Source organism: Canis lupus, chromosome 10, assembly GCF_048164855.1.
Source record: "Canis lupus baileyi chromosome 10, mCanLup2.hap1, whole genome shotgun sequence".
Taxonomy (NCBI): Eukaryota; Metazoa; Chordata; class Mammalia; order Carnivora; family Canidae; genus Canis; species Canis lupus.
The window spans coordinates 46,732,312-46,752,614 of NC_132847.1; the positions used below are offsets into that span (position 1 = coordinate 46,732,312).

At 37.9% G+C, this 20,303-nt stretch overlaps 1 protein-coding gene across 2 annotated transcripts in view; it reads right to left on the reverse strand.

Moving 5' to 3' along the window:
* Nucleotides 1–14,306, reverse strand: part of CAAP1 (caspase activity and apoptosis inhibitor 1) — a 49,103-nt gene extending 34,797 nt beyond the window's left edge. The window contains exons 1-4 of one of the 2 annotated variants that reach the window (XM_072841582.1): nucleotides 14,288–14,306; nucleotides 5,862–6,062; nucleotides 5,027–5,111; nucleotides 3,904–3,979 (exon numbers count right to left, since the gene is read on the reverse strand). In XM_072841582.1, the coding sequence (XP_072697683.1) occupies nucleotides 3,904–3,979; nucleotides 5,027–5,111; nucleotides 5,862–5,930 (230 nt within the window). In that variant the 5' untranslated portion in view covers nucleotides 5,931–6,062; nucleotides 14,288–14,306. Of the gene's footprint in view, nucleotides 1–3,903; nucleotides 3,980–5,026; nucleotides 5,112–5,861; nucleotides 6,063–11,034; nucleotides 11,426–14,287 lie in introns of those variants that run through there. The other variant, XM_072841581.1, reaches the window with a different exon arrangement.
* Nucleotides 14,307–20,303: the final 5,997 nt, after the last annotated feature.

A 20,303-nucleotide genomic window follows, 5' to 3' on the forward strand; every position in this document is an offset into this window, starting at 1 on the left:
TTTAAAAGCCACCAATTCTTGGTTTTGGCTCAGGTACAGAGTTCAGGGTCCTGAGCTCAGGGCAGAGCCTGCTTGTTCCTCTGTCTCTGCTCCTCCCTGTGCTTTCTCTCTCAGGTAAAAAAAAAAAAAAAAAAAAAAAAAAGGCAGAAAGGCAAATTAGTTCTGTCTGCTAGAGTTCAGAAATCCATATGCCCTGGAACAGGAGCACTCCTGGATTCTGGGCTTCTGGAGTTAGACTGGGACTTATACCACATTCCCTAGCCTTCAGTCTAAGACTGTGTTTTGCCAATGGCTTTCCTGGTTCTCCAGCTTACAGACAACAAATCAGCAGATCTTGGGACTCCTTGGCACCCATAAGTACAGAAGCCAATTCCTTTAAAATTTTTATATATCTAGGGATCCCTGGGTGGTGCAGCAGTTTGGCGCCTGCCTTTGGCCCAGGGCCCGATCCAGGAGACCCTAGATCGATTCCCACGTCGGGTTCCTGGTGCATGGAGCCTGCTTCTCCCTCTGCCTGTGTCTCTGCCTCTCTCTCTCTCTGTGACTATCATAAATAAAAATTAATAAAGAAAATAAAATTTTTACATATCTATACAACAGGGGTCTCGCCAAAGAGGGCCCCTCCTATTTATGTGTATTTATTGTTTATTTATTTGCTCCCTGGGTTCCTGGGCAGGTACTGAGGCTCCTGGCCTCAGGTGTGAGTAATGATGGTGGAGGGTGGGGTCCTTGCTGCCCGCAGGTGACTGACCCTGTGCTGCTCTGACCCATCTCCAGTCTCTGTTTACCCTTCTGGCAAACAGTTGGGCCAGAAGGAATCTTTTTATTATTCTAGAACGTGTGAAACAACAGAAAAGATGTTCCAATGTCCCCCCTACGTCTGTGGCCTCCTGGGATCCCCTCACACCCTCACTGGTCTCAGGCTGGTCCCAGCAACCCCACCCCCAGGGAACAAGTACTCCTGTATTTCTAAAACAACTATTAAAAAAAAAAAAAAAAAAAAAGTTCTGTCTCTTTGGAAAATCCTAACACATTCCCTTTACAGATGTTTTTGCTATAAGAGAGAAGAGCTGTTGATTTTCTTATGTTTATATACGATCCATGTTATCAAATTTCAAATTCTACTTTTTTAAAAAACCTAGAATCTCTCACTATTCTAGGTTTATAATCTTATAAACTGAAAGGGAAATAATTTTATTTCTTCTTTTCCAAAGTTTTTTATGTCAAAATTAATTCATCTCCACCACCCATCTTTCTTTTGGTCTAATTACATTTGCTAGAACCTCTAAGAAAATATTTAAAATAAATGACCACACAGACTTCCTGTCTAGTCTCTCATTTTAATTCACTAAGTGGGTAGTTAAGTTTGGTCAACTGTCTTCATTATATCTTAGCAGTTTTCTCCTGTACCTTTTTTACCTATAGCTTATATTAGAAATGACTGCCGAATATTACCAAAGGTCTTTTTAGTATATACTTATCTGACCACATCATTTTTCTCCTTTAATTTGCTGATATGAATTACTCTAGGAGGCTTTTCTAATTAAATTTCCTGTAAATTCCTGTAATAGATTCTATTTGGTTAGTGGTATAACTACTCAGATGATACACTGCTGGATTCTACATGCTAATATGTACTTACAATTTTTACATCTATATTCACAAGTGAGAACGCCTGAATCCCCCATATGCTTTGTCACTATTTATGGGATTTGGGGTATTAAAGCTATGTAGAAGCCATAAAGTAAATTAAGAACTTTTCATCTTTTCCTAGGGCCTGGAATAATTTAAATAACAGGTGTAATATGTTCAAAAATAACAGCAGAGAGCATTATTGAATATTTTATTAGAGGTAAACACATTACATGTATTGACCCACATTAAGTAATAACTCAGCTATAAATCCACCTTATTTTGGTGTTTTTTTCAATAGTAGATCTCTATTCACCTTTCTAATTTCTTCTATGTTACTCTTCAAGTTTTCTACTTTTGCAGAAAGTCAATTTGGTTTATTTGTATTTTGATAAAAAAAAAAGCATCCATTTGCTAGTTTCAAGTTTGTTTATACAATGCTGTATGTGGATTCACAACCAGCCTATGATTATGTGATTATATCTCCTTTCTTCTCAATCTCAATTATAATGGTTCTCCCCTTACCTCCTTATCAGATCCAGGAGGAGTTTACAATCTGGACTTTCTTTACAAAGACCAAGTTTTTGGACTTATTCATTTGCTTATTTGTTTTCTATTTCTTTGTTTTAATGTTTACATTCGTTGTTTCATTTTTCTAACTTTCTTTTGGTTTACTTTGTTATTTTTTAAATTCCTTTAAAATGTGCACTAGGTTCCTGGGCTAGTCATTAAGCTTATTATTTCTCATATCTAACCCTTCCCTTTAAACTCAACTTTGTGATGCTAACAATCAAATGAAACACATGAACTCTAACTGAATCCTGGATCAGAATCAGTTTGTTAATTAAAATGAATAAACATACTCTAAACATTTTTTTAGTAATCAGGGAAATTTTATATGGGCAATATATTAGAAAACATTATTGAATCATTGCTTATTTTCTTAAAAGTCATGTTATATTGTTGCTATGTAGACTGTCCTTATTTTTAGGAAAGGCATTACTAAACTGTTTAGGCATGAAATATATGACATCTGAATTTTTAAATGATTTGTGGACTTAACTGTGTCTCCGCTCTAAAAAATCTGAAGGCTGAAGCCCAAACCCCAGATATGGCTATTTTGGAGACAGGACCTTTAAAGAGGTAACTAAGTTAAAATGAGGCCATCATGGTGGAGCTTGGTGTCTGACTGGTGTTCTTATCAAAAGAGATTAGAACACAGGGGGCACACACACATAAGGGCAACCAACTCAAGAGGCAGCGGCAAGGGGCACCTGGGTGGCTTAATCAGCTAAGCATCCAACTCTTGGTTTTGGCTCAGGTTATGCATGATCTCAGAGTCCTGGCATCAAGCCCATATCCCCCACATTAGGCTTCCTGCTCAGAGAGGAGTCTGTTTGAAGATTCTCTAGCTCTGCCCTTCCCCCCCCCACCCTCTCTCTCTCAAATAAATATTAAAAGAAAAAAAAAGCAGCAGCAGTAACAAAGTGGCCATCTACAAGCCAAGAAGAGAGGCCTCAGAGGAAACTAACCTTGCTGGTACCTTGATCTTGAACTTCCAGCCTCCAGAACTGTGAGAAAATGTATTTCTGTTCTTTAAGTCAATCAGTCTATGGTATTTTGCTATGGCAGCCCTAGCAAGCTAATGCAAATGGCTCTGGCAGAAAAACAGTAAATACAAAGAGAGAAAGCAAAAAAATAGCAAAACATTAATGTTATTGATTTCATTCTATGATTCTTTCAATTTTTATGTAAGTTTGAAATTTTCCAAAATAAAAAGGTTTATATTAGTATCCCAAAACTCTGGGCATTTTTACCATCACAATAGAAAAATTTTATGTACCTATGTAAAATGAACCACCTTACTATCTCATCTGTGAAATGAGACAATTATCATCTGACATTAATGAGTACTAGAAGAATTTTAAGTGTTCTAAACCACTACTATAATAACTTGATAGAGTAAGCACTTATGAGTATCACTAGTAGCAAATTCAAATTCCAAATGAGAGATATGATTCTGCTTCAGGCTGGCATCACTGTTGTCTTGTATGTATAAGTAGTAGTTTAAGAAAATCATCTTAACCCTGAAAGCAATGAACTATATTCTCATATATACCAAAAAGACCAATCATTATAAGTAAACAAATCAATTCCAACCTGTTGAATCATTTTATATAAATACAACAGAAAAACAATCACATTCTTGAGGTAAGATATCATGGAAGGAACAACAAAGAAATTTTGAAATGGAAATGAAAGTTAACTTACTGACTGACTAAATCAGATCCCATCTTAGGGCCATCATCTGCCTCCTCTTCCATATCAGAATCCATACCATTGTCACCTTATAAATAAAATAAACTATTGAAAGCATGCTTATAACATATCAGAACAATTTAAGCATTACACAAAGTGCCATCTATAAACTATACAGATTAAAGAAACTTATAGTTGTTGAAAGATGACATTTTTTAATTGCTTATATTTAAAATGAGATTTTTCAGTGGCTTATTAGGTATTTTTCACTGCCTTCCTGTTATCTATTTTAAACACACACACACAAAAACACACAAAACGTGTGTGTATATATATATTTACAGGCTATACCCAGATTTATACATCTATTAGCAAAGTTATAAATTCCATTAAACCATTTTTTTAAGATTTTATTTTGAAGTAACCACTACACTGAACATGGGGCTCAAATTCACAACCCTGAGTTCAAGAGAAGCATGCTCTACCAAGTGAAAGAGCCAAGTGTGTCCATTAGGGCATTTTATATTTAAAAAAAATATATTATCTCTGGAAATTTAAAGTCTCCATTTTTTGGCTTCTTCTCTTGTAATGCTAATGTACAGTTCCAAAAGAAAAAAATAAAGCTTGAAAATCTAAAATTTGACAGGTAAGAGTATCACAAAGAAGAGTCATACTTTAGGCAGAGAGATAAATGTAGGCAAATTGCAAAAATCCTTCCAACTCTGCAGCCAGGTCTTATTAGAGCAAAAGCAGTATGCAACAGGCAATTACAAGCAATAGGAATGTAAAGCAGAAAATAAAAAATTATTTCAAGAAAAGCCATCTCAATAATTGATACTTTTTAGGACACTTTGGGTAAAATTTTTTATTTCATTTTATTATTGTATACAAACATGCTCTTACCTTTGATTACATTTGATTTGAGAAAATGATACATACATCAAAAAGTCTACTCTTAAAATGCTGTTCTGCTATGTAAACTATATTTTAAAGTACAAACAGAAGTAAAATTACTCAATGGTTACCCAGTAATGAAATTAAACTAATAATCAGGTTAAAAAAAAAGAGTAACTTAGGATTTATGCTAGATATGTTAAGTAATGAGTTAACAGAGCATAAAAATATGTATTCTTACCCTCAAGAATCTTCAAGATTTTTTTTTCAGACAGGAGCTCTAACTGTTCCTGGCATAGTTTTTTAATTTCTTCTATTGAACAGTTCTAAAGAAAATAACATCAAAAATATACATTTATATAATATAGTGCCAATGTAAACTAGAATATAGCAATCAGAAAAAAAGTCTGGTTAGCAAAATCTTACAATAAAAGTTACATAAATCTTTTCATGACATGAAATCTGAAAACTGTCACTTAATATGTAAATGTTATAATTTATAGACATTTGATGAGAATAAAGTCACATTTACTATGAAAGAACAAATTAAAGAGTAAGTCATAACTAATAGCAGCCTATATGTTAGGTAATTCCTCTAAAGATTTAAATACGCAAGTGCTGGCTCTATACATCTTGGATCTTCCAAGCCCTATTTCCGTAACTGTAAAATTCGAATACCATAAATAAATATATGAAAACATTTGTGAATTTAATGAAATGTAAGCTTTTACCAACCAATAATGTGTATTGTTACATAGCAGAGTATTACTTCTTAAGGCACCAGAGTCATATCTCTAATTTAGTCACTAAAATTACCTGCATTTAGTAGAATTATTTCTAAAAGGTTAATAAATTCCTTACCAAAACACAGTATACGGCTCCATTTTTTTCTTGGCAAACTTTTAAATATACAAGGCCATTTATACTAATTCTCTAAAATTCCTTTTTTAAATCTTTTTGAAGTAGCTTGAGTTGAAAACATCCAATTATAATTTACATGAAGTAAAATGATTGTTACAGAAAATGTGTATTTTTCTATATATGTGTGTGATTCAATGATACATGTAATGAAATACCTTTAACACATCAGGAAGCATCTTCTGTAACTTTTTCTCGCCTATGATACAGAAACACTGCTGAAGCATTTCTTTTTTGTCTGATATATAGAAACTAACTGGTTTTAATGACACAGTCAGGTCCAGTCCACCTTCTTCAAGGTCACTGTGCTCTGCCAAGAATAATTCTTTTTCCAAAGTTGGCAAAAGGTATTTGGTATCCTAAAATTAAAAGAGACAAGGAACCATTAAATAAAGGAGGATGTATATGATGTCATATATTTACATTTAACAACTACTTCTTCACTAATATTTCCAAATTCTTTGTTGGGATATTTACCTAAAACCATTAAAAAGCATATTTAATTGTTCAGTATACTTTCGTCTTACTGTCCAAACTACAATTAACTCGATGAGCTAATATAAAGTGAAGAAATATTATCTCAGGACACACAAGTGAAAATATACTAAATATTAAAAAATAAATAAATAAAAGAAATATTGAGTGATCTCCTACAATTTTAGACTTCTGAAGAATTAGGAGATTCCTCTAGCATGCCACTCAACCCAAAATTTTAAGTATGAATTCTTCTTCTTCTTCTTTTTTTTAAAGATTTCATTTATTTATTTGACAGAGGAGAGAGAGAGAGAGAGAGAGAGAGAGAGCGCGCGCAAGCAGAAGAAACAGCAAATGGAAAGAGAGAAGCAGGCTCCCCACCGAGCAGGGAGCCCAATCTGGGGCTCAATCCCAGCACTCTGGGATCATGACCTGAGCCAAAGGCAGACAGTTAACCAACTGAACTACCCAGGTGCCCCCATGGTTATTCTTCTTAAATTCATAAAAAGTGAGATGACAGCAAAAATGTTAAACATCACAATTATAAAGTATTATTGCTTCCCAGGAGCTACACTCATTTTTAAAACTGCTATATAAATTAATCATATTCAAAGTAGCCAAGTTATTTAAGACATTTCTGTCAATTTCACCTCCTATCTCTCAAATCTACTCCCATAATCCTGGTCCAAAGTACCATCATCCTCTGCCTAGATCACCTCAACAGCTACTTAACTGGAGGTCTTGAATCTAACTTGAGGTGTCTCCAATCTGTTACTACAATAGATTCTATGAAATATACATATACTCATCCTCTTTATTTATAACCTTTCAATGACTTCACACTGATCTTAGGGTAATTAAGCCTAGCTGGGCCTACATGTTCACTGATCGTGCTACAAGCACAAAGTAATACAAAGTAATTCAAAGAATTACTCAAATATAACCTGTTCTCCCTTCACCTCATTCAGGCAGGGCTTTTGTATGTACCACTCTGCCTAAGAGAGTCTTTCTTCTTCATTTCCCCCCAATGCTATACTTCTAAAATTAACAAATTTAGATATCAATTCTAAAGTCATCTCTTCAAGAAAATCTTCCCTGACTATATAGTTTAGGTAGGGCTTTTTTAAATTATATTTTCTAATAGAAATGTTTTAAAAGTAGTTTAAAAACACACCAATTTTAAAGAATACTGTAATAATTAGACTGAAAAAATAAAGGTCAGTTCTCATTTTAACGGTTCATAAAGTAATTTAAGTAGTGAGGATGTAGAGAAACTGGAGCTCTTACACACTGCTAGTAGGAATAGAAAGTGGTACAGCTGCTCTGAAAAATGTTTGGCAGCTTCTTGAAAAGTTATATGACCCAAAAATTCCATTCCTAGATATATATCCAAGAGAAATGTAACTACACACCTGCATAAAAACTTGTACACAAGTATTCATAGCAGCATTATTCATAATAGCCAAAAGATGGCAACAATCCAAATTCCCATCAAGTAACAAATGGAAAAATCAACTGTGGTATAGCCATACAATGAAATATTATTCCATTCATATAAAATGTCCCTAACAGGGAAAATCTATGGAGACAAGAAGTAGTGACTGCCTAGGGATGAAAATGGTGGAGGTGAGTATTAGGGATGATAGCTGAAAGGTACACATGGAGTTTCTTTTGGGAGTGATGAAAATAAAACTGACTAAAGCGATGGTTGCACAACTCCATTAATATGCTCAAAACCAGTGAACTGTATACTTGAAATAGACTAATTGTATGGTATATGAATTACATATCTATAAAGCTGTTACCAAAAACAATAGGGAACACAATATACAACAGACGTAATGGCACTCTCAGAATTGTGAGATGTTATCTACATGCCTAATATATAATGATTTCTTTTTTTCTTCACAAATAAGAAGTAGGGTTTAGTTCTGGTATGGAAATCTTTATAATATTTAACTTATTGGTCTCTCCATCAGGATAAAGAGTACAAAAGATACAGAAACCATTTAAGATAAGAATGATGAGGGCAGCCCCTGGTGGCGCCGCCTGCAGCCTGGGGTGTGATCCTGGAGACCCGGGATCTAGTCCCAACATCGGGCTCCCTCGTGGAGCCTGCTTCTCCCTCTGTCTGTGTCTCTGCCCCTCTCTCTCTATGAATAAATAAATAAAATCTTAAAAAAAAAAAAAAAGATAAGAATGATGATATCCAAAATAAAATCTAGAAGGGGTGGAAAAACTGAATAGACTTATAACTATGAAAGAATTAGGAGTGGGGGGACGGTGGGGACAAAAATACTACTCTAAAAAAACCCACCAGACCCACACAGATAGATGGTCCAATAGGCCAGTTCTAATAAATCTTCAAGAAAAAGCCATAAACTATTCTCGAATACATTCCAAAAATGCAAAGCTTCCCAAATCAATCCATAAGGCTAGCATAGTCTTGATGCCAAAACCAAAAGGATAATTACAAAAATAAAAACCATAAGCTGATTTAACTTAGGGACATAGACACAAAAGTAACAATACTGAATTCTGAGTATAATAACCAAACCGACAAACCAAATTGGATCTATCCCAGGATGACAAGACAGTTCAACCCGAGTTAATTTACCAATTTATTAAAAATTACATTCTCAGGGGTGAATGGGTGGCTCAGTGAGTTAAGTGTCTGCCTTCGGTTCAAGTCACGATCCCATGATAAGCCCCATGTCAGGCTCCCCATTCAGCAGGGAGTTTGCTTCTCCCTCTATGCCTCCCCCCACCCCCCCCCCGCTTGTGATCTCTCTTACTCACTCTCTCAAAAAAATAAATCTTTTTTAAAAATTGCATTACCAGATCAAAGAAGGAAAGCTATGCGATCATCTCCACAGAATGCCAAAAAAGCATCTGATAAAACTCTATAACCTTCAGTGAACTAGGAACTGAAAAAAATTTCTTTAACTTGATCAAAAGTATCTTTCATTACTTTTGGCAAATACACTTTTGGATGGAACATAAAAAGTGTTCCCGCTAACAACTAAATAAGAAAAAAATGCCTATTATCACTGCTTCTGTTCAGCACCACACTGAAAGTCTTAAATAATGTGAAAGTACAAAAACAAATATTAGTGCTGAAAAAAAAAGACAAAAATCCCTTGTTCACACAAATTTTTCTGAGTCAATTTTAAACTAATAATAGTGTGGCTAAATATAAGAAATACATAAGAATAAATGGTTTTTTGTGTTTCTACAGCTTCCAATTTAAGATGTAACGTTTAAAAATATTGTAAGAAAACAAAGAATAGTTTTAGGATAGGTCGAGAGTATAGAAAGATCTTTCTCAACACACAAAATCTGGAAGGCAAAGGAAAATATTGTTAGTCTTGACCACAAAGAAATAAAAAACTTCAGTACTCCACAGATAAAGTTACAGTGACATTTGAAACAGAGAGGATCAGAACCAAGACTTTTTGTAGACATTCTGAACTTATCAGTAAAAAGCTCAAAATAATCAAAAAGAAAATGGCCAGAGAATATATACATGCAACTTACATAAGAAGGAATCAAATGGCAAATAAAAATGTTAAAATGTTCGATCTATTAATCAGAACATACCTCAAAACAAATGAAATCTAGATTTCACCCACTAAGCTGACAATTTTTTTTTCAAAAATGGGTATAGTGAATATTTGCAGAAATGGGGATTCTTTTGTAATGTTTATACTATAAATCAATAAAATCTTTTTTGAAAAGCATTTGGTGGTACCTCTCAAATCTGTTTCAGTGCATAAACTTTGACCCAACAATTTCACTAAGATTCTATCCTAAAGTAATTGTTGCACAATACATATGAACAAGGGTTCATTCTCACATCAACTCTTTTAGCGGCAAGAAAACTAAAAATCTGAGTATTCGTCAATAAAGATAAAATGGAATATCCCACAGTCACTGAAAAATAAGGCAACATCTAAATCGATGGGGGTAATAGCACTATAAAGCTTATGTGTAAGAACTTAAATACACATGTAACAAGTTAATGCGGCTGCGTAGCAAACAATGGGGAGGCTTAAGCAGACTCTCACGTTTTTTATTTCTGTGTTGTATAACTTTTATGTTTTCATGCTTACGTTTTATAATAAAAGCAAACTGCATTTTTTTTTCCTTTTTTAACGGCGGTATCTTGGTAGATGGATGGAGTAGAAAGCTCATGGCTTTTACAATCGGGGACTGGGGGATCCCTGGGTGGCGCAGCGGTTTGGCGCCTGCCTCTGGCCCGGGGCGCGATCCTGGAGACCCGGGATCGAATCCCACATCAGGCTCCCGGTGCATGGAGCCTGCTTCTCCCTCTGCCTGTGTCTCTGCCTCTCTCCCTTTCTCTCTCTGTGACTATCATAAATAAATAAAAATAAAAAACAAATTTAAAAAAAAAATCGGGGACTGGATCCACATTTAGTCAGTAACACATTTGTTAGTAACAAACTGTGACTGTGGGTAAACTTCACTAATCTCTCTGAGCCTCGATCTTCTCATCCTGTAACGCGGAGATGATCTACAAGGTGGAGAGGGAAAGAGAAGTAAACCGTGGCTTTCAAGGGCGCTGAGGGCGCGCTCCCGACCCATACTTTTCGGGCGGGCTGCTGCTAGAGTGAAAGGGACAAAAGGCAAAGGGCGAGATGACCAGCTCATCCAGGAACTTTCCGTTCAAGGCCCGGGAGTGTGCGGCTCCCCGGTACTCGGGGACGGGAACCTCGAGACGTCGGCGCGGAGGGCGCTCCCGCAAGAGCCAGCCCCGCGGGCGCCAGCCTCGGCTCCCGCCTGCGTCGGTCCGAGGGCGCAGCAGCTCCGGGCGCGGCGAGAAGGGCGCGCACGCACCTGCTGCAGGGACCCCGAGACGCTGGAGGACGAGTCCGTGCTCCTCCGCTTCCGGCGCTCGCCGCGCTCCACGCTGCTCCCGCCCCAGCAGCTGCCGGCGCTCCCGCCGCCGGTGACGCTTCCACTGAAGCTGGTGTTTCCACAGCAGGTGACGCTCCCGCAGCCGCTGGTGCTCCCGCAGCCGCTGGTGCTCCCACTGCCGCTACTGGCTAAGGCGGGCACCAGGTCCGGCGCCGCGAGCGCTGCGGCCGCCTCCTGACCGCTTCGTTTGCGCCGCTTCTCCCGGGAAGACTTCTTCCCCGTCATGATCCCGCTGCTGCAACCATCCGGGACGAGCCCACCGTCTCCGAAGCTGCCGAAACCCAGCGGCGGCGGCGGCGGCGGCGGCGTCGCAGCTTGTGCGTCACTTCCGGCCTCGTCGCAGAGCCCGGGAGGCGTGCCTGCAGCGCTTCCGGGCGGGAGGCGGGGGCGGCTCGAGTCGGCTGGCGGGCTGTCCGCGCGCCTTCGGGTCTCTGAGCCTCTCTACGGAGGACGGAAGGTGGAGCTTTACCATAGCTCTGTGCTCTAATGATTGATACCTCTTCAGATTTTGTCGTATACACCTACACAGTAAGGTATGGTGTAGCTTTTGTTTTGTTTCCCAATGTTTAGTGTCATAAGTACATGACACTAAAATGTTTTTATTTATTTATTTACTTACTTACTTACTTATTATTTTATTCATTTATTCATGAGAGACCCAGGCAGAGGGAGAAGCAGGCGCCCCACAAGGAGCCCGACGTGGGACTCGAACCCGGGTCTCCAGGGTCACGCCCTGAGCCAAAGGCGAGACAGTCAACCCCAGAGCGACCCAGGCGTCGCCCTAAAATGTTTCAACAACAAAAAGAACTTAAGGGGAAATCTCATTATTATCACCGGAGCACATTTTTTTTTTTTGAAATATATTTTAGGGAATTATACTGGAAGAGGATTTTGGGCTTCCTTGTTTTTCCCCCTTCACACTAATTTTTAGGCACGTTTGCCTTTCACTTCTCAAGTCATTTGGATCTACTATTTTATCGTATACTTTCTCAGTTTATTTAATTTTATTTTTTATTTTTTATTTATGATAGTCATACAGAGAGAGAGAGAGAGAGAGGCAGAGACACAGGCAGAGGGAGAAGCAGGCTCCATGCACCGGGAGCCCGACGTGGGATTCGATCCCGGGTCTCCAGGATCGCGCCCTGGGCCAAAGGCAGGCGCCAAACCGCTGCGCCACCCAGGGATCCCTCTCAGTTTATTTAACTAATATTCGAATGCTGGCATTTAAGTTGTTGTCAATCTGTTATATTTTACAATAATGCAGCTATGAACAGCTTACGAAAAAAAATTTACATTATTTTCCTTATGGCATTTTTGTGCCCCCAAAACAAGTTGATCAACACCTTATTTTCCTTGTCCTATTTAATCAGATTCCTTTGAAGAAAGAGTAAGCTAACTTAAAATGTCACCCATACACTGAAACCTTACAGTTTTTTTCTAATATAAAGGGTTTTAACTTGCATTTTTAATTTTACTTTAGTTCAAGTATAATGGACACTTCTTTTAGTTTCAGCTGTATATGATTCAACAATTGTATACATTTCCCAGTGCTCATTAAGATAGTGTACTCTTAATTCCCTTTATTTATTTCAAATATACCCCCACCTATCCAGCAACCACTTCTGGTTGCCACCAGTTTGTTCTCTGCATTTAAAATATGTCTTTTTGTTTGTCTCTGTTTTTCCATTTGTTTGCTCATTTGCTTTGTTTCTTGCATCCCACAGATGAGTGAAGTCATATGATACTTGTCTTTCTCTGACTGCCTTGTTTCACTTAGCATTATGCCCTCTACATCCATCCTTATTGCTACAAATGGCAAGATTTCATTCTTTTTTAATGGCTGAATAATATTCCATTATATATATAGTATCACATCTTCTTATCCATTCATCTAGCAATGGACATTTGGGTTGCTTCTGTATCTTGGCTATTGTAGATAATGCCAAAGTAAACATTGGGATGCATATATCCTTTGACTTGTAATTTTGAATACTTTACCATTGGTCGGAACACTATTTCCTCATCAAGTGCAAGTAAGTTTAACCATTTTTCTATTGAAGTTAGTGTTTTGATCTTTTAAATGTACATAAGTTATTTATGTTGGTGAGACAGAGAAGGGAGCAGGGATAAAATATTATTGGCATATCAGTGTTCCTATCTTGTCTCTCTCCCTTCCTTCCCCCCAAATTGCCTTTTCAGACTAGTTCTTACTTTTCAAAGGAGAGGAAAACAAGAAGAGTTTAGGAGTGCACAGAATTGGTAATGAAGTCCCAGGCCACTTTTAGAAAGAACTTGAGGCAAGAAATGCAAAAGAAAAACAGTGCATAAGGTCAACAAATAGAAGACAACTGAAGAGAATTTAGAGGGTATTTCTGGAGTTTATTTCATGCATAGAGTACATGAGGGACAAGTAAAGGACTTGAGTTTTTCAAAACTGAGTATGTGTCATGGGTTTATCAGTGTTAGATTTTGTGGACTAATGTGTAGGATTTTGGAAACACAAGCCAGGTTCTATAACCAGGATCAAGAATACATATTTCAAGGGATCCCTGGGTGGCGCAGTGGTTTAGCGCCTGCCTTTGGCCCAGGGCGCGATCCTGGAGACCCGGGATCGAATCCCACGTCGGGCTCCCGGTGCATGGAGCCTGCTTCTCCCTCTCTCTCTCTCTCTCTCTCTCTCTCTCTCTGTGACTATCATAAATAAATAAAAATTTAAAAAAAAAAAAAAAAAAGAATACATATTTCAAAAATGCGTTATCATTTGGCACGAGTGGTCTCATCAGGGACTTTAGCCACAGAAGAAAAAAGACAGGGCCTGGGGCAACACTGAGTGATAGTAATCCTACGTCTTTCACCTGACGTATAGGAAGCAATTTAAAAAAGGGACTTCCTTTTGACCTCATTTCCTACCTGTCTTAGCCATTCAACAACTATTTAATTAGTGTGTAAAACAAACCAGATACAGGGGTAATTCCAGCCCTGGGAAAACAGCCGTCTCTACCCCCTGATTCCACCCTTAGTTTTGCCCTCTAAGGCAAACTATACCATTTTAGGTTTGTATCAGTCATCTCAAGTTGCCATAACAAAGTACTGGATAAAAATAGTTGCTTATTAATTACTGCCTGCAAATTATCCCCTTATAAAATCAGTTGAGAAGCTTCTCAGTTTCTACCTCATTTTGTAGCAGCTTGACAAAGAGTTCCCATATTTATTTGGCTGGAGCAAGAAACCAGGGTACTGCCAACTAGATGGCTAAAGAATTTATCAATTTGGCAGCTGAATTCCAGTCTTTGACCACTCTTCCATATTCTTGTTCTAGAATGCAAAAGCATTGTTTGACCACTGGTGATAGAGTAAAAAATAGACAAAATCCATGTCTTCATTAGCTTATATTCTAGCAGGGAGAAGCAAACCAAAAAACATACGCAACAGGAAGTGCCTCCATCATCACTTGCTCTGGCATTCTGCATTCTTTTTATTCTGCTTTATTTTTCTTCAGTGCTCTTAACCACTGCACATGGATTTATTTGTCTCCTTTCTCTTGAATGTAAACTCCATGAAAGTTTTGACTTGGTGTTATTCACATCTGTATTCCCATTACCCAAATGCCTTTAATAGAAAAATTTCCCATATGGTTGTTTCTTAATAAAAATTTGTTGCAGGGATCCCTGGGTGGCGCAGCGGTTTAGCGCCTGCCTTTGGCCCAGGGCACGATCCTGGAGACCCGGGATCGAATCCCACGTCGGGCACCCGGTGCATGGAGCCTGCTTCTCCCTCTGCCTATGTCTCTGCCTCTCTCTCTCTCTCTCTGTCTCTCTCTCTCTGTGTGACTATCATAAATAAATTAAAAAAATTTAAAAAAATTTGTTGCATAAGTGAGTGAATGAAACACAATTTTCAGATGGAGAACAAGAACCAGATTTGTGCAGGATTAAATGAACTCATTAAATTATGAGTGTAGAAGTACCTAGTGAAATTAATGGTGGGAAATTCCTTTATTAAAGGAGGTCAGTAGGAACTTTGCTGGGAATAGTTCAGTGCTCCTTCATCACATGGCAGAGACACTTAGCTACAGGGCCTTAGCTGCCACGGTGACACTGACAATCATGCAGGGTTTGGAAGAGTAGGTACAAACAGCTTTCTAACAGAAACTGGATAATTCTACATGGAGTTCTTCAGAGAACAGGGAAAGAACTGACTTTTGGTGCGAACATGACATAGACACATCACAAGGTTAGTTAGCTTGAAGCAACAGAGACGCCATTTTCTTTTTAGGTTGAACTATAGGAAATTGCCTTTTTTGGAGGCCAGAACTGATTGATGTGGATAGTTTCATATGTTCAGTATATTATAGAGCTGAAGAGACCCAGCACTGAACAGATTTAAAGCTCAGCAAACTAATGCAGGACTGTTTTTCTGTTTTTTCCTGCTTTTCCTAGAACAAATACATGGGAGGGTGGGCAGAGATTGGAATTTACATGCCCTTTTTTATAACTGCTCTCCAGCAACTCACTGAGCATTAGTCACAATGATCCGCCTGGAATATGCATGTATTAATGCTAGGGCCACTCAGTACTTAACTGGAATTTATAAAGAGACACTAGTTGAGAAATTCAGTCTTCCACTTAAATAAACTGTAAGGAAATTGCCTCTAGATGTCACATTATCTATCTTGTGGAAGGTCAACAAAAGACACTTATGAAACAAGACCTAGAAGTCCCAATACTGTCTTTTTCATATCAATGAGCCAATAATTCTCTCCTTTTTATTAAGCTGATCTGAATTGGTTTCTGCCACTTGCAATCTAGGTTCTTGATGAATTCAACATACAACATGTAAGACCTGGCATGATCTGGACAGCATTTTTCTCTGTAGCCCTATGTCTTTTTTAGAAATATGCCCTCTGGGCCTATTCAATAATCCTATTCAACTTTATATTTCATAGTGAGGTTCTGTGGCATTATAGGAAATTTAAATGAACTGTAAGGATATTTGTGTTCAGAGTTCCACTCATCTGGTTAAATCTAAAATTCTTTTTAAGTGTCACTTCATACTTAAAACCTTTCCAAATCACCTTTTTTAATCTTGTTGAAATGCTTCTTCCTTTGTAAGACATTGTCTTCCCTACAGAGCATCCAAAACTCTTGCCTGCAGGTATTTGTTACATATCTTCTCCAATATACTGTTAGTTCTCATGAATAGAGGCTGTGTGTTATATATCTTTGTACTGTCACCACCTAATACAGTGCCGGGCATGCGCTAGGAATGCAATGTTAATTTTTGAGCTGAGAAGTTCAGGATCCATTCAGAGCTTCATTCCAAACACCATTTAGGTAAATCACATTAAGGGCACCATTTCTTCACCTCTTCCTGTATTCATGTTCTTTGCCATGTTATTTGGCAGTTTCCTTCCACTTGAGGCAAAACATGTAACTCCTACCTGCCTTTGTTTTTTTTTTTTTTTTTTTTTTTATTTATGATAGTCACAGAGAGAGAGAGAGAGGCAGAGACATAGGCAGAAGGAGAAGCAGGCTCCATGCACCGGGAGCCCGACGTGGGATTCGATCCCGGGTCTCCAGGATCGCGCCCTGGGCCAAAGGCAGGCGCCAAACCGCTGCGCCACCCAGGGATCCCTCCTACCTGCCTTTGAAGTTGACTTCATTTGGCCAACGAGATGCTAGCAGATGTAGCAAGCACATGTTAAAAAAACAAAAACAGGACCCCTGACTGGCTTAGTTGGTAGAGCATACAACTCTTAATCTCAGGGTTGTGAGTTCAAGCCCTACTCTGTGCTTGGAGCCTACATAAAAAATAAAACACAACAAAAACAAGACAAACAAAAATCTTGTAATTGTGATGGTTCACTCTTATGTTTCCACCATCACCATAAAAATGATATACTCAGCACACTCGTCCCAGGAGAAAGATGAGAGACAAATAGTAGTGCTGAGCTGCCCAGCTAAACTATTGAGTCAAGCCTGGCCTAGAACGGAGTCCTCCTCCACCCTGCAGACATGAATGAGCCCAGTCAGGATCAGCCACCTCTAAGATTGTAACTTCTTAGGTCAATAAGTGCTATTGTTTGGGTTGTTAGTTGTTGAACAGTAGTATTACGGTGGTTACAGTTAACAGATACACACTTTCTAAAGCCTCCTTTTCTGTATTTCTGTTAGGCATTAGAAGGGTCTTCAAAACTAGCTTTATACTGCCTAAGTCATTCAATGTCAGTGCTGTAATACGGGCAGATATAATTCTTATGTTCCAACAGAAACAAACTATATTTCATAGTGAGGTTCTGTGGCATTATAGGAAATTTAAATGAAGTCTAAGGATATTTGTGTTCAGAGTTCCAAATAACCAATTTTGCAAAATAACAGGGTACCTCTGCTCATGAGCATTTTTTTTCCAGTAGCAATAAAATACTTGTCTTCTAAATGTTCCTTGTATACAGCACTTTTATTGTTAAAGAGGACTGTAGCTTTGTGTTATCTGTGAAAGCAATGCTTGATAAGTACTCATGTGGTAGACATTTTACATATTTTATTCTTCTATTTTATAAAATCCTAATATATCTTTGCTTAAACTGGGGCTGAGATCAACTTAATTCAATAGCAAGTGGTGGAAATGTCATTGAAATGTATGCCTTTTTAACCTCAAAGCTAGTATTCTTTCACCATATTGTACTGTACCCCTGGTTGTTTTTACTACTGAAAAATTTTAAAAGGCATAGAAATAAGCAAAACATTTCTTGAATTTTTAAAATTTTTTTATTTTTTATTTTTAATTCATGAGAGACAGAGAGAGGCAGAGACAAAAGCAGGCCCCCTGCAGGGAGCCTGATGTGAGACTGGATCCAGGAACTCTGGGATCACGCTCTGAGCCAAAGGCAGATGCTCAACCGCTGAGCCGCCCAGGTGTCCCACATTTCTTGAATTTATTAGTTCCTTTGAAGACACAAGAATGAAAGAAACGTGGGAGAGCTTATTTCAAGCGACCTTCTGCTCTATGTATCAAGCATACATTTCACTACCACCCACCATAGTTGCTATTATGATGAAGTGAAGTGGCTACCACAAACCGATATTCTTCATCTTGATATCCAGCTTTGCCGACATCATTTATTAAATACTATTCTCCATTGTTTTGTTACTAGTGACGTGTTACCTGACCTCTTTCAGCTTCTTCACTTGTAAGATTACTAACAGTACTTACCCCATAGGGATAATGAGGATAAACCTGAAACTAGTATAAAGTAATTGCTTAATACATGCTATCTAATTTACTTAAACTTGTCTTTTTTTTTTTTTGCAAAGGTACTTAACTAGTTTGCTTTAAATTCAGTTACAAACCATTGTATAAGTATTGCTATATCATATGCCTTTACATCTAAGTGATGTATGTACAATGAAAGTATTGCCATTTGGACATTTTACTTTTCTGACTTATTACAATGTGCCCAGGAGCCCCAAGATCAAGTTTAAGTCCCAGGACCTCATTTTAGGCCTAAGTATCAGCCTACCTGCTTTACAGAAGGGCATTAGTTGGTGTTCTCCTCTTTAAAGCTTCCTTATTCACTGTATTCTAAAGACTCTTTTTCCTCCATGAGAAGCACCAAAGTGGTTTTTACTTGTTGCCCTCAAAATCAAGATTCTGCCTTAGTACCTCCAGAAAACAAGCACCCTGATTTCAATTATTAAACAAGCAAAACCTGATAATCACTTAGAAAAATATAGAATGAAAACAACTTTTAAAAAATATTCACCCATCTCTGTGAAGATGGTCAATAAGCCAATTACACCCTGTTCTGTTCTCTCAGCCTCCTTTAGTTATGGTAAGGGGAACATAATAAACTTTAAGGAAGCACAGGTATGATGCCATCAAGTTAAAAAAAAAAAAAGTACACACACCTATGAAGTATTCTTGCTACAGTATTTTAATCTTAATCTACCAAGCCTTTGGGTTTACCTTTTAGTTTATAGGAAATAGGTATAGCAGGCACATTCTAAGAAGGCTCCCAGTGATCTCTTTTCTGATACAGCCTGTGTAATCCACTCTCCTTGAGTAACTTGCTTCCAGCCTTGATGTTGAGAGGGTGGCATATTTGTAGTTTGTAAATGTAAATGTTCTGACTTTGATTTTGCTAGCAGACTCTCTCCCTTGCTGGTTTTAATGAAAGCACTTGACATGATGGAGAAGCCCATAAAACATAAAACTGAGGGCAGGGGAGCCTGGGTAGGTCAGTTGGTTAAGTGACTCTTGATTTCAGTTCAGGTCATGATCTCAGGGTCTTGAGATCGAGCCTCATGCAGGCATGGAACCTACATAAGATTCTCTTTCTCTCTCTTCTGCCCCTCCCCCACCTCCTTCTCTGAAAAAAAAAGGAAAACATTCATTTAAAAATTTTTATTTCAGAGAGAGAGAGAGAGAGAGAGAAAGAAAGAGAGAGAGAAGCACAAATAAAGGAAAGGGTGGAGGGGCTGTTGAGCAAGGAGCCCAATGCAGGGCCGAAGCCCAGAACCCTGGGATCATGACCTGAGCTAAAGGCAGACTGAGCTACCCAGGCGCCCCTGGAAAACATTCTTAAAAAGACAAAACACCCAAAAAACTGAGGACAGCCTTTGGCCAACAGCCAGCTAGGATTTTAAGTCCTCAATCCAACACCTGGAAAAGAACTGAACACTAACCATATAAATGAGCTCGAAAATGCTTCCTTCTCCAATCAAGCCCTCAGATGAGTCCTCAGCCATGGCTGATACTCTTCATAGCAGCCTCATGTGAAACAAAGAAACAGAAGATCCTGCTAAGCTGGGCCAGGATTCTTCATTTGCAAAAAATTTCAGATAGTAAATGTGTACTGTTCTAAGCCACTTTAGTTTTGGGGTAATTTATTAAGCAGCAATAGGTAATTAATACAGAAGAGTTACAGAAATGTTTTACAAATATAAAATTGGGGTACCTTGCATTCTGTAATGCAGACACTTCAAAGTCAACGATACTAAAAAATAAAAATAGAACTGTTCTAGAGTAAGAGACCAAAGAAACATATAATCAAATAAATATAATACATAAACCTTGATTATTTATATTAGATCCTTTAAATAAAGTGATAATAGTTACTATGAAACAATTAAGGAAATTTGAGTATGGAATACATATTAAATACTATGAAATTACTGAATGGTAATACA